General features: G+C 35.7%; 1 protein-coding gene across 1 annotated transcript in view; it reads right to left on the bottom strand.

Annotated features, from left to right (window-relative positions):
* Erbb4 (erb-b2 receptor tyrosine kinase 4) overlaps positions 1-24,371 on the bottom strand; it is a 687,902-nt gene that overhangs the window by 162,221 nt on the left and 501,310 nt on the right. The window contains exon 20 of the mRNA XM_042055633.1: positions 8,045-8,230. Within this exon, the coding sequence (XP_041911567.1) occupies positions 8,045-8,230 (186 nt within the window). The remainder of the gene's footprint in view (positions 1-8,044; positions 8,231-24,371) is intronic.

The raw sequence follows: 24,371 nt of genomic DNA, 5'->3' as shown, positions 1-24,371 counted from the left end.
TTAGTGCTAGTGACAGGCCTTGTTACTGTGAATCTATTAAAACCAGATTATCACAAGGCAACCTGCTCCATGGAAGCCCTGATTAGTATTGGTCAAGGCTGTCTATGCATCAGGGACTAAGTGGAACTTATCCTTAGGGATGTATTGAATTTTCTCCAAAGAATAGTCAGTTCGTAGAAGTTGTTCACATTCAACATGACCCCTGCATTTTTCTAATTTTTAATAGAAACTAAGTAAGGACATCGAGCCTATAATTCGTAAAAATCCTAGAGAAGCTATATAAGAAGGTGAACCCAAAGAAAAACATATAGTTATCCTCCTGGATACTGGAAGTAGACAAGATTGCCGGACAAAAAATGGGAACATAGGGGTGGGGTGGGATGGGGGGAGGGGGGATGGGGCGAAAAAAAAGAAAAAAAGAAAAATAAATAAATAAATAAATAAATAAATAAATAAATAAATAAAATGTGATGTCTGAGATCTCAAAGTAGAAAGTTAGTAGCTGGACTCACCATACATTTTTTTATTATAGGAAAGTAGAAGAGCAACTATAACAATTATACATAGCATACATATAATTGAAGTGTCATCGAGTATTGCCTTTGCTTCCAGATAACTCCCAGAGTAAGAAAAGACTGATATCACAGAAGGAGCCCACGCATATTTGCCAGAATTTTAATGGAAATTCTGGAAAAACTGACTTAAAAATATTCTTTTGTTTAGCATTTATTGGATTCTTGGAGAACAAATTCTAACTCACTTTTAGTAGAAAATGTTGGTAAATGTTAAAACATACACAAAAGTTAAAAAAATATAGGTTAAAAACATTCTTTTATTTAAAATACAAAATAATTCTACTTTGAGGACTTAATTCCATATGAATTTAAACTACAAAGGAGTTCATCACAACATCTTTGGCTTCCACCTTGTGGATAGTAGTTTTCAATAGAGCAATCACATTAGTAAACTGTTCTGGGCTAATGTGCTTGCTTGGGGCAATACTCATCAGAGTTCCTGGTTCTGGGCCTTGCCAGTGCGGATGATGCACCAGAAGTGGGTGATGTAGTATTGTAATTACGCAATTAGCCTTGTCAAGGCATGGAGCACAGGGAATAGCAGGAGCTTGAAGCTTGAACTGTGGCGGCTGATAGATGACTGCCATTAAGTGCATCCTTTGTTCACTTTGGGATGAGCAGAGACTGAGCTTGGGCAGAGGCTCCTTAATGAAGGATAAAATCCTTGACCCTCAGCTGCACTTCTTCATGTGCTCATAATCATTCAACTCACCCTTCCTTTCTACTACACATATATCTGCTCGTCTCTCACCTTAGACTGATGAAAAGTAATGAACTGTTGCCAACAGCTCATTGTAATCCATCATGTTTAGATGATGCAAAGTGGAACTTTGTACAAACATTGTGCAGCCTAAGACTTCCCACCATGACAGTTACTGTTCTTTTTTTTTTTTTTTTTTTTTTTTTTTTTTTTTTTTTTTTTTTTTTGGTTTTTCGAGACAGGGTTTCTCTGTAGCTTTGGAGCCTGTCCTGGAACTAGCTCTTGTAGACCAGGCTGGTCTCAAACTCACAGAGATCCGCCTGCCTCTGCCTCCCGAGTGCTGGGATTAAAGGCGTGCGCCACCACCGCCCGGCTGACAGTTACTGTTCTTAATATCTTATGCTCCTTTTAACATGAAGAAGTTTATTGGATGTTGTAGAATTTTGAGTGCATATAACTAAACTATATTCAAAACATAAAGTTCTCCTACATATATTAATATTTAAGATGTATATGATAGCACACCCAGGTAGGTATGTATATTGTATACATGCACATACATATACCCTAAAAAATAAATTTTGGTCATATGATATGGAATTAGTCTAAATTTCTGAGCTTTCATTCAAAAGAAGCTTGGCATTGATAATTTACTTTTTGTTCTCAGGCCATGATTGTTTTTATTCCAAGGATTTCCTTCCTTGCCCTTTGGATATCTCTGTTGTTTTTTGCAGACAGAGATCTGCTAAACCACATCCTTGTGGTCACTAGAGGGTACAGAAAGACTGCGGATGTCCCCATTAAGCATATGTAAGAGTCCAGCCATCGCAACTTGATAAACTCTTGCATTCCTCTTAGGACACATAACGATACACATTCAGGTTTTTCTTCACAGGTGCCATCCTGTAATATTTTTGTGTCAATTCATAGAGGATATCTTGTGAAGAAACATGGCTAAGTTCCTAATACTACAGGAAAATTGAGAGTCCAGAGTATTCTATGTCGTGTAAAAATACAAAGCCCAAATTCTGAAGATAGTTTTAAAAGGCATTACTAGAATGCTGATTGTGTCAAGACTTGGATGCCATTAAATACAAGGAAGTGGGGAGGCACAATATGTATGCCTAAAAAGCTAAGGAATGAGAGAGGGCTGGGCTAGCCTGAACTATACAATGAGAAAATGGTTCGAAATAAATAGGGAAAAACACTTTAAAAGGTGCTGGAATGTCATGAGGTCACAATACAGCTTTGTTTTCTGGATAGAGTGGTGGTTTTATAAATGTACACATGATCAGTTTTCAAAGAACTACATCTACAGGAAAGAATTCAAATAAACTCATGAGGTCCAAGGAAGCCCTTATCCATACAATCTTTATATTCATAAAAATATTCTATAGTTCATCCAGGAACCGACTGAGAAACAAACAGAACTTTTTTACTTTCTATTAATCTGTAATTATTTCAAAGTTAAAAAATATTCATTAAACTTCCTACAACAGTTGATTCAGGAGGGACGTGGCCAGGTCAATTATGCAAAGAAGAAAAGAAGCGATTAGTCTCTAGTTCCTCTGTGAGTTTTGGTTTCTAGAAAAATCACTGTGTTTTATCCTTTGTTTCTCTTATCTGTGGAAAATGCTAGTCTCATCTCTCCAAATTACTGTAAGTGTCTTGGGAAAGCGGCACTGCATACATGCATCTGAATGAACATGAATATATTTCACACCTTACCAAGAGAGCAGTGCTGAAATCCCCACCTACCTCTACAGCACTGCACACAAACACCCCAGGGGGGCAGTAAACTGAATATGCCAGCCCTGCTACTTTGATTCTGCATTTGAGAAAAATCACACTGTTCCTCAAATCTGCCAAGATACCAAGCCTCACATAATCATGACTAATAGATGTAATTGTGAACATTTTACACACATGAAGTGTAATTTAATCCATTTGGATAGGATAGTTTTCACTTTCTCTCTCTATATATATAAACAAGAAGAAAAAAGAAAGTATATTAAAACTACAAGCTAAAGCATAATAACTCCAGAGAAAGGAAGTTTCTGTATGTATATAGCCACTAAATGAAAACCTTCGCTGTTTACAGAGAGAGGAAGTTACAAACTGAATTAGAATCACTCAGCAGGCCCGATAATGCCACAGGCAAACCAAAGGGGAAGCTTGCCATCCTATAGGCTAGATGTGGGAAAGGCCTAAATGACTCTGCTAACTGAGAGAACTTCATATTGCATGCAGACCTCGGGAAATAATTAAGCTCCTAGTGCAAGTCTGGGACCTGTGCTCCTGAAACTGCCACTTTAAACTCCATTTTCATTGGTAGCATTGAGAGTCTCTCTCAGCCCTTATTTCCCTTCATATATCAATGAGAATTCGACACATAAATAAAAACAAGCGATTATTTCAGGGAGAGGATAAACATGATTCAAATCCAGCCAGGAGCTTTATCATCAGCCTGGGAGATGGTAATGTTGCTGGACAATTTTACACAAAGATGGAGAGGGGATATTGTTCTTGTAGAGGGGAGGTTTTAAAAAGTATTTGAAGAACAGAAAGTAAGCCATCTGACTCATCTAAATTCTATAGGCAAAAACGTTCATTATATCATAAAAATTATCTCAAAAGGCATATGATCTCATACTTTAGACCTCACATTTAATGCTAACAGTGTAGCAATTATTCATCTATGATCCAAGGAGCCCCGTAGTCTTGCTGAATCTAGGCTTGGGTGGGATAGCCTGTCGATTTATTTAAATAAGATGTGTGGGGAGCCCTCTGTAACTAAGAAGAATGTATCTTAAATGGCCTCTGTCATCTGGTCTGGCTCCCATTTCCAACACTGGGGCAGTCACAGGTCTTACAGTTGGTCCCCATGAGACACTTGGTAAGGAGACCTCAGCTTCTATGTAGCACCTCAACATCCTCCATGGTGGCAGACAGAATGAACAATCTGGTGAAGTAATACTTCATACTGAACAGACATATTTTAAGAAAAATCCAGATCTCTTCACGAGAAGACTTTCTGACACTGTTTTCTGTATTGAGAGTTCAACAGATGCTGATGTGCCTTTGACAAGACTGAAGCGCTTCACTAGGGTCTTTGGGACATAATCCTTGGTATCTCACTTTTCCTTGCTTCTCTTTTCTTTAGTACACCCAGAAAAATGCTTTAGTGACATATCAACTAGCACACTGTGTTTACTGTTATGGATGCATAGGAAAGTTTCTGTGTTTCTAGACTGGGTTTAATATTGAGAAAGGATTTCTACACTGTGAATTCCTGCGGAAGCCTCCAAAGGCTTCTCCCAGCACCCTCGAGATAAACCTCACTTAAGTTCTGTTTGAAAAACTGAATTTATTTTTTTCCATATTTCATAGCAGCTTTTTTATTGGTTACAAACCCTAAGCCCATATACAAAATTAGGAACTAGTTTAGATGCCTTCTTTGAAAGAGCACTTTAGTTATTTTTAAATAACATGTGTACACACCAAAGCTCAAGCCCTGAGTTGCATGATTTCCAACTCACCAAAGAGTAAAATGAATCTCACTACCCATGGACCGAGAATGGTGGGTAGGTGAGATGAAGAATATGCTACTAGGCTTAGCAATAATTATTTCACTACATCTTTATTTCTAAGCATCACATGAAATGTATTCAATTTTTAATAATCAATCATAATGCAATAAATTTGGAGCAAATACTTTGGGTTTGTGCATATCTATGCAAATGGGTCAGAAATTCTGTTTCTATGATATATTAGGAGGTCTTTCTTTTTTCCTTCCTTCTTTTCCTCTTTTCTTTTATTCCTTCTCTTTCTCTTTCTTTCATTTTTTTCTTTCCTTTCTTTTTGAGACACACACACAGAATCCAGACATATAGATATGATGAAGAAAGAAAGGCTCTATTTTTCTGGGGCTTGTAAGAGGAAACACACACAGTCAATTTTGTAGTTTCATCCCCTCTGACCCTATGCAGGGGCTTCAGTGAGAGTTCCCTAATAGTCCTGGGCTTTTGATTAGTTAGTACCTGGTGGAAATGTCTGGGGGGATTAGGAGGTGTGGTATTATTGGAGGAAGTATTTTACTGGAGGTGGGATTTTAAAGTTTTAAAGGATCATGATATTACATTTTAAATAACATTGTTTTACTTATATATGACATATATAAAGCATGAAAGTTCTTTTAGCATGCATATGTGATATATAACACAATTAAACATCACAATAGCATTAAAATTTTATCCATTCGACTCTAGAGAAAACAGATTAAAGCTGTCTCTAGTTTGTCTAAATTATTGGAGATGACAGGTGGTGGCAGTAAAATAGAGAGAACAAAAGCTCCTTCCTTCTAAATTCTGTCATAATAACCACTGGAAAGTGTTCCCTCTCATGTCTCAATAGGAGGAACAATGCTTCTTGTTTTCCTGGTTTCTGTGTCATCCTTCCTGCGTGATGTACAACGAGGGCTCCTTCAGAGCTCAGCATGATGGTAAAGTAAATAAGTCAGTTTATCTCATCTAGGAGGTGCTCAGACCCTTGGTTAAACATGATTTCAATGTGTCTGTTAGCAATTCTGTATGTGATTGACATTTGATTCAGTAGACTGAGGAAAGCACAGTGACAGACCTAATTTTTAAGGGAGGAAGGGGGTGGATCTAGTCAGGTATAGATTTGGGGAAAATAAAAAGCCAGACTTCTGAGAAGGTACAGTCTCCTTTGCCTTTGTTTTGAGGAATTCATTTTCTTCTGCACCCAGACTTGGATTTGACCTGAAGCATAGACTTTGATCTCTCAGGGTTTTGGTTGCAATGAATGCACACATGGGGTCTCAGATGGTTGAATTGGGACCAGAACTGTAGAACTGGGTCTTTTGTATATATAGGGTTTTTATCATTCTGTAATATCACAAATAGGTAATTAAAACTCTTTCCATATCTATATGCACCCTGTTAGTTCTGTTTTTAGCAGACACCCTGAATAATATACTTAATGTGTGTTTTCTTAATTAATAAAATCATGACTCCCTCCTGACTAGACAAGCACTACAGATAATCACTCACTGAGAGCCAACAGAGGAATCCAGGAGGAATGACAGAAATGACTGAAAACGCAACCTCATTCATGGCCCCTGTTCCAGTGCCCACCTCTATGTTGCCACCCTTGTGTCCTCAGTGAGGGACGTATAAGTTGTGTCGTGAAGCAAACCCTTTCTTCCCAAAATTGTTAGCAGGGTGTTTTATCACAGCAATGGAAACCTTACTTGCAACAGTTAAACATATCATGAATTAATTTTAATCATTAAAGGAATAGCATGTCTTTTAACCCTATCACCTTTTTGAAAAAAATTCTTATCTTAAAATCGCCTTGAAAGATGCTAATTTGACTATGAAATGCCCCTTATAGGCTTGTCTGCTGAATACTTGGTCTCCAGCTGATTCCATGTTGAAAGTTATTGAAACCTAAGGAGGTTGGGTCACCTGGATAAAGTCAACCATTCAATGGATTTTTTTTAAGGCTATACCTGGTCTCCAGTGCCTTTCTATCTCGCTGCTTCCTGTCCATCATGAGGTGAAGAGCCTCCTCTTGCAAATGCTCCTACCACCACTCTGGCTCCAATATAGACCTTACTCAGAACCCATGGAGCCAACGACTACAGAATCTCAGAAACTGCTGGTCAACATATGTCTTTCCTTTTTAAAAGTTTTTTTCTCAAATATTTTGGTTGCATCTATGCAAAAGTGACTGACAGGGATCAGGGATGGCTGGAAATATATATGTATGTACACACACACACATAACAGCGAGGAGTGGTGATTCCTTTCAGTATTTAATATTTTATATGTCCAAGTATTTTGTTTGCATGTATGACTGTTACCCAAATGCACGCAGTGTTCACACAGGCCAGAAGAGGGTATCAGACCTAGTGGAACTGGAGTTATAAACATGAGTAGCTGTGTGGGTGCTGGAAATGCAACCCAGGTCCTCAGAAGAGCAGCCAGGGCTCTTAACCGTTGAGCTGTCTCTCCAGTCCCACCACTGATGGACACTGTTTGACAATTACCCCCTCCACTAAAACCAGTAGTTTATAATCCAACATGAAAGACCAGGGAATTTTCTGCTGATTAAATTGCATATTAGTAGAGCACCAGGAACAAAACCAAAAAAAAAAAAATGTGACAGAAACTCTCACAGTTCTCAGAAAGGTCTCAGAATAAGAAGAATATTGGCCTATACTCAGCAGTGGGTTCCCAGATGCAGCAACAGAAGCAACAAAACTTAAGGCTGCGAAGTGACAGGTGAGATGGCTCATGGTATAGAGGGGCTTAGCACTGAGGCTATCATTTATAATGCTGATAATTCTGTAGACTATTTTAAGAACACCAAATAAAACTTAACAGTTATGACATTGAATCTTTACTTTTTGGGTATTGTTTGTGAACTTGATTATCTTTTTAAAAATGTCAAACAAATCTAGCACAACAATTATCCCACCTGACTAGTGTGCTATGTGTTTTGTCACCCAGTCAATCTAATATGGATACCTTGGAAAAATAATCCACAATATATATATGAATAGATTATATGCTCAACCCATTGTCTACGTTGAAGTACTTACAATAATATGTCATTTAACATAGCAATAGAATTTATTAATAATAAAAGCTTAAAAGTCATGGCATAATTTCAATCATCAGATTCTTCTAGATCAGGAGATAAACTCCCATATATCATTTTCACAGCAAAGGACAGCATTTACCTTAGCAATCTGGACACACCAGTTCAACAGCAGCTGTGATCCTATGTTATCCTTGTGTTCATGCACATAGTCCAGCAGGCAGCCATGGGGCATCAGCTGGGTAACCAGCTGGATCGTGGGGCTCAGGCACACGCCCAGTAGGCGAACTAGGTGTGGGTGGTCCATGCTTGCCATGATCAGGGCTTCCTGTAGCAACAACAACAACAACAAAAGCCATTTATCATCATTTCAACTCTGTATTCCTCAGCATTTTAAATCCTTACAGTGGATGAAATGTGTGTAGTGGACTTTAAAATGTGAGCCAAATATAGTGCCTATGCCTTTCTTTCCAGCCCTCGGAAGCAGATGTGAGAGAAGCTCAATAAACGTAAGGCCTGCTTGTTATATACACTGAGTTCTAGGCCTGCTTATTATATATATACTGAGTTCTAGCCCTGCTTATTATACATACTGAGTTCTAGCCCTGCTTGGTATATATACTGAGTTCTAGGCCTGCTTATTATATATACTGAGTTCTAGGCCTGCTTGGTATATATACTGAGTTCTAGGCCTGCTTATTATACATACTGAGTTCTAGCCCTGTTAGGGTTACATAGGTGGGACCCAGTTTCAAAGAAAGTCCTCAATAAACTCAATTAATAATGTAAATATATTCATTCCTAGACTGATATAATGAAATAAAACTAAGCAATAAATAGTACAAAGTGAGTGCAGTGATAGAATGCCTATCTAATAGATCAGAACCTATATATTTACTTTTTATAAAATAAGCAAAAATAACATTTCATTTCTGCCAATTATGTTAAAATGAACACAACACCAGATACTTTTACTTTTTAATCCAATCTCTAGAACATAATAACTATACAAATGTGTTACTCTCAAGAGCAATAAGGTGACCCTAAGAACGTATCCATTATTTATATAGAGTTAGCATATGTAACTGAGATATATAAAATCTAAAGCTGCAAATAAATAATTGCAGTCAATATGTTTAATGTTGATTTATAAAGAAGAATGAAAAATTTAAAAGACTTTTTGCTCCATTATTTTATGCTTACTCAAATATATTTCATTTTTTTTAAAAAATAAGGAGATGTCTCACTCATAGACTTATAGAGTTTGAGAACTAAGTGAAACTAAAAATATTATCTGGATCAATTTCTTCATTTGATGAAATGAAAACTAAGTCCCATTTTATTTCATATTGATATTCTATCAAATAAGAAAAAATACAACCAGATGGTAGTATGTAGTACATTCTATAATTAGCCTCTAAAGTTATTATAATTATCAACATTATAATAATATAAAACACATCACCATAAAGAATATTTTTTCTTTAATGTTTGATATTTTCCTTTTTGGAACAAAGTAAATAAAACAATATTTAACTCCAGTGTAATCATAATAAACTTTTGGTTTTACAAAGCCACACACTATCAGAAACATATTATTCATGTCAGTAATATTTAACTTTAGTTAAAAAGAATACAACAAAATAGAATACAATACTATCAAATTTTAGGACACAGAGAATCAAAACATGCATGAAAAAATTAAAAACTTTAGTATCATCCCAAGCATGGTATGCATGTCTTAGACCCAGCATTCAGGAGGCGGGGCCAGGTGGAACCCTGATTTCAAGGCCAGATTGGTCTACAACTCAAGTTCCAGGCCAGCCAGCCAATACAAAAAAAAAAAAAAAAAAAATCCCAGCTCAAACAAACAAACCAACAAACAGGTAAATAAAAACATCATTATCACAGGGGATACGAAAAATTGGTGAGATGGGTCAAGCTAAAATTTATTACAGAAAAAAATCAAGGCTGGGTCTTTGGCTCAGTTTCTCCTCTCTAATCGCCTCCAAGATCCTACACTCTTCCCCACCTAGCCAACTCTGCAGTTTTTCATTCTTTCTTTAGAATAGCAAATAAAAAAAATAAACAAAGAATAAATCAAAGCAAACTAAGAAGAAAAAGCACAAGAAACTCACACACAAGCACACACACAATCTATAGAATTCAAAATTGGAGCCAGGTGATAGTGGCTCATGCCTTTAATCCCAGCACTTAAGAAGCAGAGGCAGGTAAATCTCTTTAAGTTTGAGGCTACAGACTGAGTTCCAGGACATCCAATGCTACATAGAGAAACCCTGTCTCAAGAAACAAATTTTAAAAAAGCAACAGCAGCAGCAACAAACAAATAAATAAATGGAGCCCAAGCAAAGAATTATGGAGATAAAGTTGGTTTTGTGTTGTCCTTCTACTGCTGGGTATAGGGCCTGACTTCAAAAGTGGTTTGTATACCCATTGAGTTTCCATTCAGAGAAGTAACTTTTTCTTTGTGAGAAGGTGACACTTAGAAATGGCTTCTGGCATAGAGATGGTAGTTCATGTTTTGTCCCCTCTCAGTCCTGGGACGTCATTTGGCTTGGATTTGTTCAGGCGTTGTTCATGCTGTAAATCTCTGAATTTTTATGTGTGTCAACCCTTTTCTAGTTTGAAGGAACACTGTGATATGTCTCATTCTTAGACTGGAAAAATGCGCTACATAGAATATTATTGAAATAACCATATATGTAACATATAAACTATATATTAAATAATATTATGCTCATCTTAAATATTTCAGAATAGCTTTAGTATAGTGTAATGTTCAAAAATATTCATCGATCACTCTTTATGATGGTTGAGCAAGCAGGCCAATGGTTTATAGGGGTAGAGAAAGAGGAAGAAGATGATTATGTATCTTTGTTTATATTTGTGTAATACATGCACATACACACATGAAGGGTTCATATACATCACAAATTGTTACTATTAATTCAAAATTACAGAATGTTTGTGATATCATTCTTTAATATTTTTGAGTCTTTAAAAATTTTAAAACCCCAAAGTAAAGAATAAAGCTGTTCTGTGTTTTTGTTTATAATGGTATGGCAAGGCAAATACATTAAACCCAGTTTCTCAGAAGGAAACTGAGAGACAACTGATGTCACACAGCAGCAAATGCTTAGGTGTATCAAAATCAGACACCCATGGAAGGAGAAGTTGATTCCAGAAGAACTGTTTCAAGGCCTACTGAGGAGCACTGAGGCTACAGATCTGCCTTACCCTGTGTAGTGAGAAAACAGAAAGGACTGTGGATGTAACTATCAGGACAACAGTCAGAGAAACAATTCTAGAAAAGAAGATGAAGTCATGGAACACGGATCATCATGTCTCAAACAGCTGATAGTTTTAAGCTTTTTGTGGCAGTAGCTGAAGCCACTGTTTTCCTCCTGTCTTCTAAGGGGAGTGAACCCTTCAACTAACCCTCCCATTTGTCTCTAGGAACCTGGTAATTCATGGAAAAATTCATGTGACTCTATGTGTGTCTACAAGGTTGGAATATTTCACTGTCATTTACTTTGTAGTTGTGTAAATATTTGAAATAAAGCTATGCAGTTATAATTATTTTACAAATATGAAGGGCAGGTAAATTTAATATTATTATATTATTTAATGTAGTATCAACTAGTTGTATTCATAACATAAAGCTGAAGATTTCTTCACAAAATTATACATTTGTACATGTATAAAATATATACAACACACCAACAACTGAGCAAAACATTCACTCAAATTAAATATCATATTTAATTAAGTATTAAATTAGATATGAAATGCTAGATAACTAAGCTAAATTTATACTGACTGTATTTTGCTTATCACTATCTTGATGGATCCTGATTTTTTTCCTATGTTTGTATTACTAGGTTTAGTACAGTGTTCCCAGATACTTAGGTAGTAAGTCTAGAAATATGACTTGCGGTTATGAAAATGTAGCAAGCATGTCTATGAAACTAATGTAGAAAGCAGGAAACTTTGAGATCCTCTTGCACATTTAAGTCAAATTGAGACTCTCTAATTACAGAATAAACCTTTGTAAACATTGTTTGATCCTTATTTTGACCATGTGACTAGTCAAAAAAAATGGACATTCCTAGCTAAACAAACAGGAAATTGAGTATCAATGCCTTATTCTTCCAAGGGATTAGTAATGCAGATTTATTTTATAGGATGCTATAAATACTGTAAATAGTTTCATCAGGATTTTACAGTGTAAACATGTATCTTATTAGCAACAGCTCTAAACTCCTCACATTAGCTGTAATGGAATGAAGCAAGCCAAGTTACACATCAGTTACTGAGGACCAAACAGAATCAAACAACACATTGGTGCTCATAGGTAAACTAAACTACATTCCTGGAAATATACTTCAGGAAAAGACAAAGAAAATAGTTTTCTCTGACTTAGTACAGTACATAGTAGAGGCGTTTCCTAAGGTGGAAAGAATGGTAGAAGAAGTACTTTAAGATTATTATTTTTCAAAGGATGAAATATATAAAATGGCTGTTTTCCTTCTACAATTCAAGGAATAATGCTAATGCCATTCTCACGTGCATTTGAAAAGTTTACATTCGATGACTTCTCATGTGAAAATTGAAAGTTCTCTTTATAAAAATCTATTAGTAAGTCTTGGCAAAAAAGCTGGGTATGTATTAAGGAAAATTGCTCATCACACTACAAAGAATATTTGAAACTAAATTGCAGATAATTTGCATAATTGTTCTCTCTCCTTTTTTCTTTCTTTTTTTTAGAAAAAAAGATGAACAAGACACTAATTGTAGGTTTTATTTTTTCATAAAGGGGATAGCAGATGGCTTTTTGGAGGATAGGGGAATAGATAAAGAAAATAGAATGGATTCATTGAAAACAAGAAATGGGCTTGAGAAGGGGAAGAAATTCCAATATTTTAATCAGGGAGTGTTTGCTTTCAATAGATTACTCTGTTTTTAAATTAATAATGCCCTCAGTTTCTTATCTCTGCTGGTGACTATTGAAAAAAAAAATTCAATCTTATCTGATGCCTCTGGAAAATGCCACCAAAGGGCAGTAGGATAAACATAACTTGACAGGTATTTTTCAAGAAATTAAAAATTATTCTGCCTTTGTTTTACCTAGGGCCTTGTAAATTTTCTTTTGCTTTTGGGTAAAGCACAGAGTTTTCCCATTGGAAACAAAGGAGACTACAAGAGGTGCATGGTGGGATATTTTAAAACAAGGATATTTTTCTTGATAATGAGGTCTGCTTTGAATACGAACATTTTTTGAAAAAACCACCAGGGGAGTCTGGGCTGCACGCACAGAGCTCTGAAGCTTAGTCTCTAGTCATGTTATCTGTATTTCTGTTTTTCTCCTGAAGGGAAGATGCTGCTGTAGAATATAAAAGTGAGCAGTACTGTTTTTCATGCTGAGGTGCTACTTTTGCAGGCGGCAGATGTTTGTACCTTGCCGCTTCAACTTGACTGATTGCGTCACACAAAAGAAAAAAAAGAGAAGCATTTAGCCACGTGATACTTCTGGACTAGTTTGTTTAAAAATGAAATATTTTAACTTCAGCCAAACTTTCACTGTTTTATTATGTTTATAGATCATTAATTCAATACTCTCTTGTAGCCAATGGAGAAAAACCCATTGCTTTAGCAATCAAAAAAGATGAAAGGGGCAGAGAAAAAAAAGAAAGTGTGAACGTAGAATGCAAAAGTCAGCAGGTTTGTGGACGCTTAACACTGATGATGTCCCTGAAGACAGTGAAAATAACAGGGATGGAAAATACAAAGAAACTAATGTTAAACACTGAGAAACTGGAATAAAGTAATTGATCTACAACAATGTTATGCACCACTCTCAAGCCACATATAATACCCATTGGAGGAAATAAATGACATTTAAGCCAGTTCCTTCATGTCTTGAGTAAACAAGAACTTACTTGTGTTAGTAGGTGGGCAGCACTTTGGACAGGCTGAATTAAAAATGGCATGATTTTGAGTTTTCCACATGGCTCACCCTACTCCTTGGATCCCATAGTCACATACACAATTAAATCTAAGAACCTTGCAGTCCTTGAAGTCAACCACTTCTCTCTTTATACTGCACCACCATTCACCAGGAAGCCATTTACTAGATTCAGTATTTACCACCATAACACTTGAAGACATCAGTGAAGAGTTTTTTACACAATGTAGAATTTTACTTTCTGTTTGTGGTTTCTAAGTTTTTCTGCCTCACTTGTTATAGTGAATTGCTTCTATGCTTCTATTCTTATTTTATCTCTTTATCCCTTTAGTTACACACCATTCAACTAAATATATTCACTGAGGACCCGCTATGTGTTTGTACTGACTGATACTGTGTCTGTATACTATGCCATTTCCCCATATTAAATCTTTACTCTACTGGAGATACAGCCAAGAACTAGAAAACGAAAAAGACATATGTAGGTCTGGCAGAACGGATTATAGAACAAAAGCACTTGAAGTCTGATGACCCAAGTTCAGTCTCTGGAATCCATGTTTGAAAACAATAAAGGGGCAGATGTAGTGCTATTTTATTTGTATTTTAATAAAAAATAAAGCTTGCTTAAAGATTAGAAGGGAAAAGCTAAGCCATTAGAGGTCAGGTAGTGAAGAAACACTTTAATTTCAGGATTTAGAAGACAGAGGCAGAGAATCTCTGTGAGTTCAAGACCACACTGGGCTATACAAAATCAATGCAGAAACAAATCCAGGTGGTGGTGGCCCACACCTTTAGTCCCAGTAGTAGAAAGTCACACACATCTAATCCCAGCACTGGAGGAAATATAAAATGGGAGGAGAGCGAGGTTCACGCTGCTTAGTCAACCTAAAATGTTTAGTCTGCTTAGTCTGCAGTCGTCCAGCTTTGGTAGAGTTAAGACTTCTCTATTGGCTTGGTTGTTTTGCTTTTCTGGTTTTCAGATTGAACACCAATAACTGTCTCTGGGTTTTTATTATTCATGCTACATGCAGAAACACAGAACTAGCTCCATGAAGCTGTCTCCTGGTATCCCCAAGATTTTGTGACATGTTTTGTGTGTGTATGTGTGCCTGTGCATGTGTGTGTGCATACCTGTGCACGTGTGCGTGCATGCCTGTTCACATGTGCGTGCATGTTCAGCACTTGAAATTAATAACAATTAAAATTTTCTACTAGGCATCAAACAATTATAATTTATGATAATGATATGAAGAAAATAGGCTACTATAGTAGACTGAAAGCTGGTGTTTGCTGAGCCCCTTTTAGATGGTGAAAGCTAAGGAAATCTGCTTTGAAGATTAAGTCAGATATATTAATACTACAAAAGCAATAATACCAAGCAATGCATGAAAGTCTGTCATATTTGGACACTCTTATATGCATGGTCTCATATGCATAGAATTTGGCAAGCTATATATAATGGTTAGAAATGACGGTGAAAATGTATTTGGGCTTCAGATTGTCTAGGGCCATGCTATGGTGGTGAGACTGGATTTCCTCATAAATATTTTGGCGTCCATTTCCCCTACTATATCCAGACCTGACAGCATAGCAAATCTTTGGCTTTATCACATCATTTTCTCCTCTTGATATTTTCCTTTATATTTATATTTATTTGAACTTTCAAATATTGTTAGAGAAAATCAGAGATTCATGGGGATTTACTCCAATCACCTTTGAAAATAGTTTATTTTATAGCTTATTATTGGTTCTTTATTTCATTAAATTTAAACTCTACTTCTAATCAGAAAGCAATCTTTTTCTCATCTAAATATCAGTATGCAAACCTCACTCAACATCATTATGCTCTGTTCTCTTGGTATATAACTTTATCATTTACCTGAAGTATGCCTTCATCTTCACTCGTTTTTGGCTCTTCACTGTACTGCAAGCTTGTGTAAGCATCCCATAGTCAAGAAAGAAAGCTCCTTCATACTTGACCTATTTGTGTTTGAAGTATTTGCTGTTCTCACTTAGACTCCATCACTTCACGTTCCTGATATTCTGAGAGCTCTTTTTGCTGCTTTCAGGGTTACCATTAAAAATTTCTGTTGGTAAGATCATCAAATGTGTCCTTTCACAAAAGTCAAGAGGTCTTTATCTTGTTCTTAATTTTGTAAAGTTGTACTGTTTTATCTTACCAATTATCCCCTTTCCCCATCACACCTCTGTAGCTGATCATATCTCATTTCATCTGAACTCTTCACCATAATTATTCTTATTACAAATGTGAACATCCACTTTTTCCTCTCATATCTTACGTTTGGAAATGATAAAATGCTTTATTTAAATTTTTGCCCTTTATTGCCAATTCCATGTATTCATATATATCTGTTCTCTTACCATTTTGAGGCAGAAAATTTTGAATTTTTTTTTTAAAAATTAAGGACTGTCTTAGTTATTATAAGACCCTGATGGCTCCTTGGCCTTGAGAGGGAGGGAGGGGAGGTATGGGTGGAGGGGAGGGGAGGGAAGGGGGAGAAGGAGGGGAGAGAAAGGGGAGAAGGAGGGGAGGGAGGGGGGAGGAGGAGGGAAGGAGATGGAAATTTTTAAATATAAAAAAAAATAAACCATGAGGAAAAAAAAAAAAAAAAAAGAAATTACTATGATAAGACACTGTGGCCAAGACAACTTACAAAAGAAATGTTAATTTGGTGCTTAAGGTTTCATAGAGTTAGAGTTTATGATGACAGATAAAGGACTGGTGAGAGGAACAGCCGATACAGAGAGAGACAACAGAAATGGAGTGAGTCTTTTGAGACTTCAAGGCTTACCCTCCTGTGATATGCCTCCTCCAACAAGACGGCACTTCCTAATCCTCCCCAAACAGCTCCACCAACCAGGGACCACATAGTCAAATATATGATAGCCTATGATAGTCATTCTCACTCAAATCACCACATGGGCACTGGTGAAACTGTTAAGACTTATGGAGCCAATTAAAATTCAAGTTTCACAAGACTTAAATTTGAAGGAATAAAGATCATATTTTCTCAAACAGAGAAAACAAAATATATTCTCATCATGGCCTAAATATCCACCCTTCTAAACAGAGAACTATGCTTCACCCCTAGCCTGAGCTTTCCCCAGTTCTATAATTACAGCTGTCACTACTGAACAAACACAGCAGGTGTTGATACAAGTGCACTACATTCAGTGCACATCCATTTACTTAAAATTGTCTGTTCAATGTTTATAACCACCTATTGTTTCTTGAAAGAAGTAATATTATCTAATACTTTTCCTTGTCTTCTTAAGAGATTCTTTACCATACATGACTTACAATACAGATATAATATAATTGGATAAATAAATAAAGAGAATCCTTAGTATTCCCCCTTTTCTAGTTACTACATCTCAAAAATCCACTTATATAACTCTGTTCATCTTGGCATTGATGTTACTGGAGATCAAATGTAAGGCTCAAATAATTTATTTACACATAGATTTTGCTTGACCTGCTGCACTCATTTTGTAAATGGCAGAAATATTTTTAATTCCTCTTTATATCTTATATTGATATTTGGCAACTAGCTTCAAAAATTTGCATTTGACATTCAAATTCTATTATTCCCATTCTCCTTTATCTGTAATATATTTTGTTTACATGTAGCTGGAATCCACATCCTCCCAAGCACTTTTATTTTGATTGCTGCCTGAATTCAGGATCACATCAGTATTGTTTTTTTATGTTTTATGGGTTTTTTGTTTTATTTTGTTTTGTTTTGTTTTGTTTTGTTTTGAGGCAGGGTTTCTCTGTCCTGTCCTGGAACTAGCTCTTGTAGACCAGGCTGACATACTGTAAAGATTGTTATTTTGCTTCTTTGCTTTTGAAAACCAGTCTGTTTTTGTGTACTACTTTCCCCCAAATAACTGACTGTTCTTAGAAAGTTACACAAATAATCTTAGTAGTCTAGGAACTGAATAACTCCTTGTAGAGTCATATTTAATAGGGTGAAAGTTGTAATAAACATCAGAATGATGTTTAGGCTATTCTCCATGCTCTGACACAATGTTCTGAGAGAATGCTCTCTATATATCCCTTTGTCCATCTAACTCCATCTTTACTCTTTCCTGTCTCTCCCTGTGTTCCAAGAGACTGACCTAAATGGATGACAACTGTCTCACATGTTTTCCGCATTTCATTTTGGTTCACCAAGGAAAAACAGCAACCCAAGTTTGAAAAGAGAAGTAATGAAGGCAATTCTCTAGCAAAGAAAGTTGTCAATGGGACAACCTTCCCCTTGCTCATTCAGGCCTACCTGTGATGTCATAGACTTTGAGTACTTTAACAAATATTGTTCATGTATGTTAAGCCTTCCCATGTATGTTTTTAAAAGAACCCTTGAGTAAATTTTTTATTTTTATTTATTTTTTCACTTTACTGTATGCAATGTGTGCATGCTGGGATTCTTCTAATAGTCATATTACACAAATATCTTTGATTTTACAGCACTTGTTTGTAAAATGAGAAATTAGGGAACTAGTGCAATTATATATCTTTATGTGATCAGAATCCATCTCTTTCTATGGCAGATATTTCATCAGCCTTTATGAAAAAGGCTCTCACTCCATAATCCCAGGAATCTGTGAATATCAGCTTATTTGGGAAAATGGTGTGTGGAAGTGAGACTATTAGGATTTTTTTACATTAAGGAGAGAATCTCATTTTACAGGTAGATTCCAAAAATTTCCACAAATATCCATAAATGAGACCAAGAATAGGAGACTATAGAAGCAGAAGACAAATTGAAGAAACGTACAATTGGAGTGCTGCAATCATAAGTCATAGAATAACTTCTGCTACCCAAAGCCAGAGGAAGCAAGAAGCCAATGGAAACAGAGGTTTAGTAATGTGAGTAGCCCTAACTACCACTCTCATGCCTGCAGCCTAGTCTACAGAACTTGAAACCTTTGTGTTTGTGGTAATTTGTAACTCATAACGTTAATGCGGTTGCTGTTTCCTTTACTTCAGAACTTCTGGAGGAATAAAAATTGTCCTCAGTAGTTCAGGTAAATAAGACTGATCTGGGAAGGAAAAGTGAGGCTATGTGCTATTGCCTTGATTTTAAACATACTTTTAAAAAAGGCATTCCTAATGAATCTTGTTTAACATGGTTGCACTCAGAGTCTAATCTAAATGATGCAGACACTTTTAATCACTTAGTAATTAGCATAGGATATACACTAGCTAAGATATAGGCAAATAACTTATCACAGTGCACAGTGGACACTTCCAATTTTAGCTCCAATTGCAGTGTTTTATTAAGCCAACCACAGTTAAAGGAGTGAAATCGATTAAGCAGCAGAGGCCTTGCTGAGTATCTGGAAGAATCTGAAGCTATTGAGGTGAATGGTCTCTTGATCTTTCAAAGGCATGCAGGGTTGTTACAAATGCAGACAGAGAAACTCTAAAAACCCTCCACACACAATTTTCTTGTCAGTACGTTAGGGCTATTTAGGCTCAGGGAGAGCTAGCAATATCTCTTTCTATTCCAACCTTAAGCAATCAAGGAAAGTGGGGAGCCAGCCAACAGCAGCTTTTGGACTTAAAAGAAAACTTCAAGAGCACAGATTTTTCTTTTCCAAAGAACTGTAGTTGTAACAACAATAGTCAATACCAACAGAAGTTAAAGAAGATAATAAAGATCAAGAGACAGTCATAAGATCTTCTACTCAGGGCACAGACACTTCATGACTTGCTGATTAAATCTAGTCACACTATGGAAGGAACCCACACTCTCACTGGTAACATCTCAAGATGAATGCAGAACAAGGTGAGCAAGCAACAGTATGGATTTTATGGCAAGCTCTGCTCCATGCTAAAAAGAAGAAAAATACTTAACTAAACTTACTAAACCAGAAACAACTTTCCAAGCTATGGATTCTATTACCAGGGAGGAATGAATAAATATTAATATCTGAGTAATGCCAGTAACACTTAACATTTTTCTTTATACAAAAATGATTTTTTTATGGATTGGGGAAATAGTTCAACACAAGAGCACTGCCTGCTCTCCCAAAGGTCCTTATTTCAATTCCTAGCAACCACATGGTGGCTCACAACCATCTGTAATGAGATATGGCACCCTCTTGAGGAAGACACCTGGTGGGTCAATTGTCCTCTTCAGCCTAGACCATGAAACCCAATATGGACAAGTTCAACAGAACCGCCATATATGGTCTACCCATGCATGCTCATTAAAAATTGTATAACTCATTAGATAAACCTGTATTTAGTCTTTGAGAGTTTTATCCTCCTTAATAAACTTCCCTGTGGTTCTAAAGCCATACATTAGGAACTTCTGAGAGGTACCAACAGTATCTACTTACTGACATTTGCCTGGAACAATGTTATCTAATGGACCCAGGAAAACTCTGAGTTCCTGGGTTTTTCATGGTCACAATTAGGGCTATGTATTAACAATGTGACACATTTAACACGTAAAAGCATTCACCAGGATCCTGACTTCATTGACAGCCAAGGTGGGATTTGAATTTATTTCTCATTTCATGAATATCCAAAATGTTTTACCATTATTTATTGGTAGGTATTGCAGTCAGAGAGGGAACTTGGTAGACTTGTGGACCCTGAGTTTATTGCTGTGCCCTTGGAGGAATGATCATGAGATATGAGCTGACTAATGCAGTTCTTACAAAATGACATTCTAGTAGGCACTGCTCTCTTTTTGTGATGAATAAGGTGAGCACAATTTGTATTCAGTTACTTGAAATAAGTCCTCCAATAATAAAATGTAAAAAACCTTTGTAGAAGGGGCATGAGACATCCCACACTTTACTCTTCTTATTGTTAAAAAGAGAAAATTGTTTGGAATGATCAATAATATACAAAATTAAATTTTATTTTGACTTGAATCTTTAATTTTCATAATTAATTTTACCAGATCACTTAGGACTCTGTATCTACTTTGGAGAATTCATATGCTATATTATTTTCCCCTACAGTCTCTCTATCAAAGTAAAATATCTACAATTTTTAATCTGTAGGAATAGTCTCAGTTAATTAGTGACATTTATATTAAAGACATGTAGCAACAAACAGCTAAATAAATTTAAGGAAATCCTGACTGTACTTTACATGAGACATTCAAATATACCTCTAGTAATGAAATAGAGAGGACTGTATTATTTATCACTTATCCAAGAAAAAGCATAAATGGCTTTAATTAAGTTTCAACAGTTTATTTGTGAGTATCATATTCATATGGAATAATTCATAAATAGAAATATTTTGTCCTACCAGCAATTTATTTCATCTACTTTAATTTTGTAATAAACTTAATTATTTGCATTAGCTCTATTACATTTGAATGCATGATTTGTATGCATGTTCTTATATTAAATATTCATGTTAGTGTCATTTTAATATTTAACACTGATTTTGTTATCAAGGGTATCAGTCAGAGGCAGTTATAATGGACACAAAGCTGTGATTATATGCTTTTCTTTTATGTGTTTAATATAGTAGCAGTAAACAATATTACCACCCACTCATACAATAGCAGTCATAATAAACATGAAAGAAAATATATGAACCAAGAAAAGACCCCTACTGCTACTATCTTTCCATGAGAAGGCTAGGAGTCAAAAGGACATATGTCTCTGTCTGGTCACCAGGCACACACTGTGTGTTCAAGAAGAGTGGAAGTGGATATCTGTGAAAAGAGATCTCTTTGAAATGAACCTCTGCATGAGCTTCCAATTTTGATTGGATATTTGAAAAGAGCCATTTGAAAGAAACCAATAACTTAGAAACTGCCTGTCTTCTACCTCTTAGAAAATGCTATCTTCTGCCACATACATAAGACACAGGATTTAGAGGAAGCAAGCTGGATCTGACCTGGAAGCTTCCTTTATAAGGAATATCTTTCATAGTACCTAAAGGCATTATGCAAACTTACGAGTGAGAAAAGCAATCAAAATTCCTACACAGCTGTAAAGACTGGAAATAATCCCCAGCACAGTAAAACAGACCCAAGGTACAACAGTGACATTTATGTCTTCGGATTAACCAATCACCACCTATTTGGACTCAAGGACCACGCAAGAGGAAGGAATTCATACCTGATACTAAAAACCTAGCAAGCTTCTCATGACTGACAAAGTAATAGGCCCTAGAGGAGAACCTTTAACTGCCATTTCACTAACCCAGTATAATTCTCAATTGAATTCTAGAAATATTCTTATATTTAAAAATAGCATATTGCTCACTATCTCCCTCATCAAAGAAACTTATTTTATGCATCAAAGAACTTCACAGAAATTCACAGCTACTTAAAATACAGAAAACATCTACTTCATGGTCCCCAAACTAAGGGAACATTAAAAAACATGGTTGAAAAATTTTAAAAACCAAAGGACAAGGGTGTCGGCTGAAAGATTGTGTCTTCTTTTTAGAACAAGGAAACTGTCCCCACGCAATTGCAAAGATGTGGTTGTTTAATCAAGCCACACAGAATGACACCAACACTTGACATATCAATGGGGAATAGAAGAAATCTCACAAGGCCCCATCTGGAGATGAAGAGCCACAGAAAATGAATGGAAGCTAAAAGAGAAAGAATCAGTTTTCCCCAAGGATGAACCTCCTGATAGGTCATCCAAGCACAAGTGGTCATCCCTAAGTACACAAACATATGATATCACTAAATAGACCCAGCAGCTTGTGATTATGTATATGAGTACATATGAATACATAGGCATTCATGTGCATAAATAACAATCATAATAAAAGAAATAAAAGAAAGAATATGGTGTCTTGTGCTTCTATATCCTTTGCCCTTACAAAGATATAATCATGGCCATTCTATTTTTCAACATCAACTTCATTTAGCTTTCAAACCCTATTAATGTAATATGTTACCTCATTACTAAATATAAAATTTAGTAATATTTATGAGGAACAGCAATTTTTCATTTATTTATTAATTTTGCCCTGATATTGATTGAGAGTTATTTACTATACTCTACAAAGACATAACTATTAAGAAGACATGTATGTTAAGCCTATTAGGTAATATGCCAGTAGATATGCCTAAAATTCAACTTAACGGTTGTATGATTTATAATTACAATATTCTTTGATGTAATTTTTATAATTACTCTTGAAGAAACAAACTATATTTTAACTAATAATGAATTCAAGAACAGAAAGAAAATTATTGTTGAGAAGACAATTCTAAATTTATGTATAGGTGGGAAGAATATCATAAGAGAAAGGACTGAGTGACAGTTGAGTGGTGGCATATTGAGGAAGAAGGGATGTAGATACTGATTCATGAATCATTTCCAGAGCTTGACTATAGGCATGATATCTGTTCTTAGACCATTATGCTATACAAACCTAAAAATGAAGCATGGTATTCTATAACCGCTCATTTGTTATTCTCCACAGTTTTTCAAAGGGCAAAAAAAAAAAAAAAAATGACACTACTTTTATTAATGTCCAAGCACCATGTACATATACAGAGCAAAGCTTTATTTCTTTTAATTTATTTATTTTTATTTTATGTGCATTGGTGTTTTGCCTGTATGCATGTCTGAATCTGGAGTTATAGGCAGTTGTGAGCTGCTATGTGGGAGCTGGGAATTGAAACTGGGTCCTCTCGAAGAACAATCAAAGTTCTTAACTGCTGAGCCATCTCTCCAGCTCAAGAAAAAAGCTTTCTAAGGGAAGAAGCAGTTTCTCTCAGATGTGATCACTCTTGGTTGCTGCTGCTTTGATGTTATCACATCTGCCGTGTGTGTGTATGTGTGTGTGTGTGTGTGTGTGTGTGTGTGTAGGTCTATGTGTGTATGTGCTACAAACTGAGGCAATTCTACTTTGCTAGTCTAGGTCCTTTATAGTTATAACTTCCAGACTTCCTGAAATCCTAATTTACCTAATTTTACCTAATTATAACAATCTCTTAATTAAGATCTGTCTTTCCGTAAAGAAAAAGACTGATCTAAAATAAATGGTTACAAGAACACAAATATGATCACTTTAAGATTTAATAATTTTAAAAATAAGTTCTTGGAAAATGTTTGTGTTGCTTCCACTTTTAAGAATTATTTTTTTTCAGTTTGTTAGATGAGATGAAACAAAATTATTTATCATAAATTACCTAGAAGAAAAGTCAAATAATTCATATATTCAGAGTAATCATTCATCAAATATTCAAGTGGTATGCAAAAACCACTTATAGAAAATAAATTCTTAGTTTTTTAGATTTTTAATTAAAATTTATATGAATTAAAATCCACAGCTGTGTTAAAGTATGTACCGAAACAGCAGAACCTGAAATTTATTTACAAATTTAAAAGAGCAGCCCAGGGAACTGCAGTGTGTGAAGGCTCTTACCAGTTGCAGTGGTTTATAAGCATAAGCTAGGCAATCAAATTCGAAGTGTGATTAGAGAAACAGCACGCTTCAGAATATCCA

The sequence above is a fragment of the Arvicola amphibius genome, chromosome 8 (assembly GCF_903992535.2).
Source record: "Arvicola amphibius chromosome 8, mArvAmp1.2, whole genome shotgun sequence".
Lineage (NCBI taxonomy): Eukaryota > Metazoa > Chordata > Mammalia > Rodentia > Cricetidae > Arvicola > Arvicola amphibius.
Note: the sequence above shows the minus strand (reverse complement) of the source record. Positions and strands in the feature narration are given on the sequence as shown.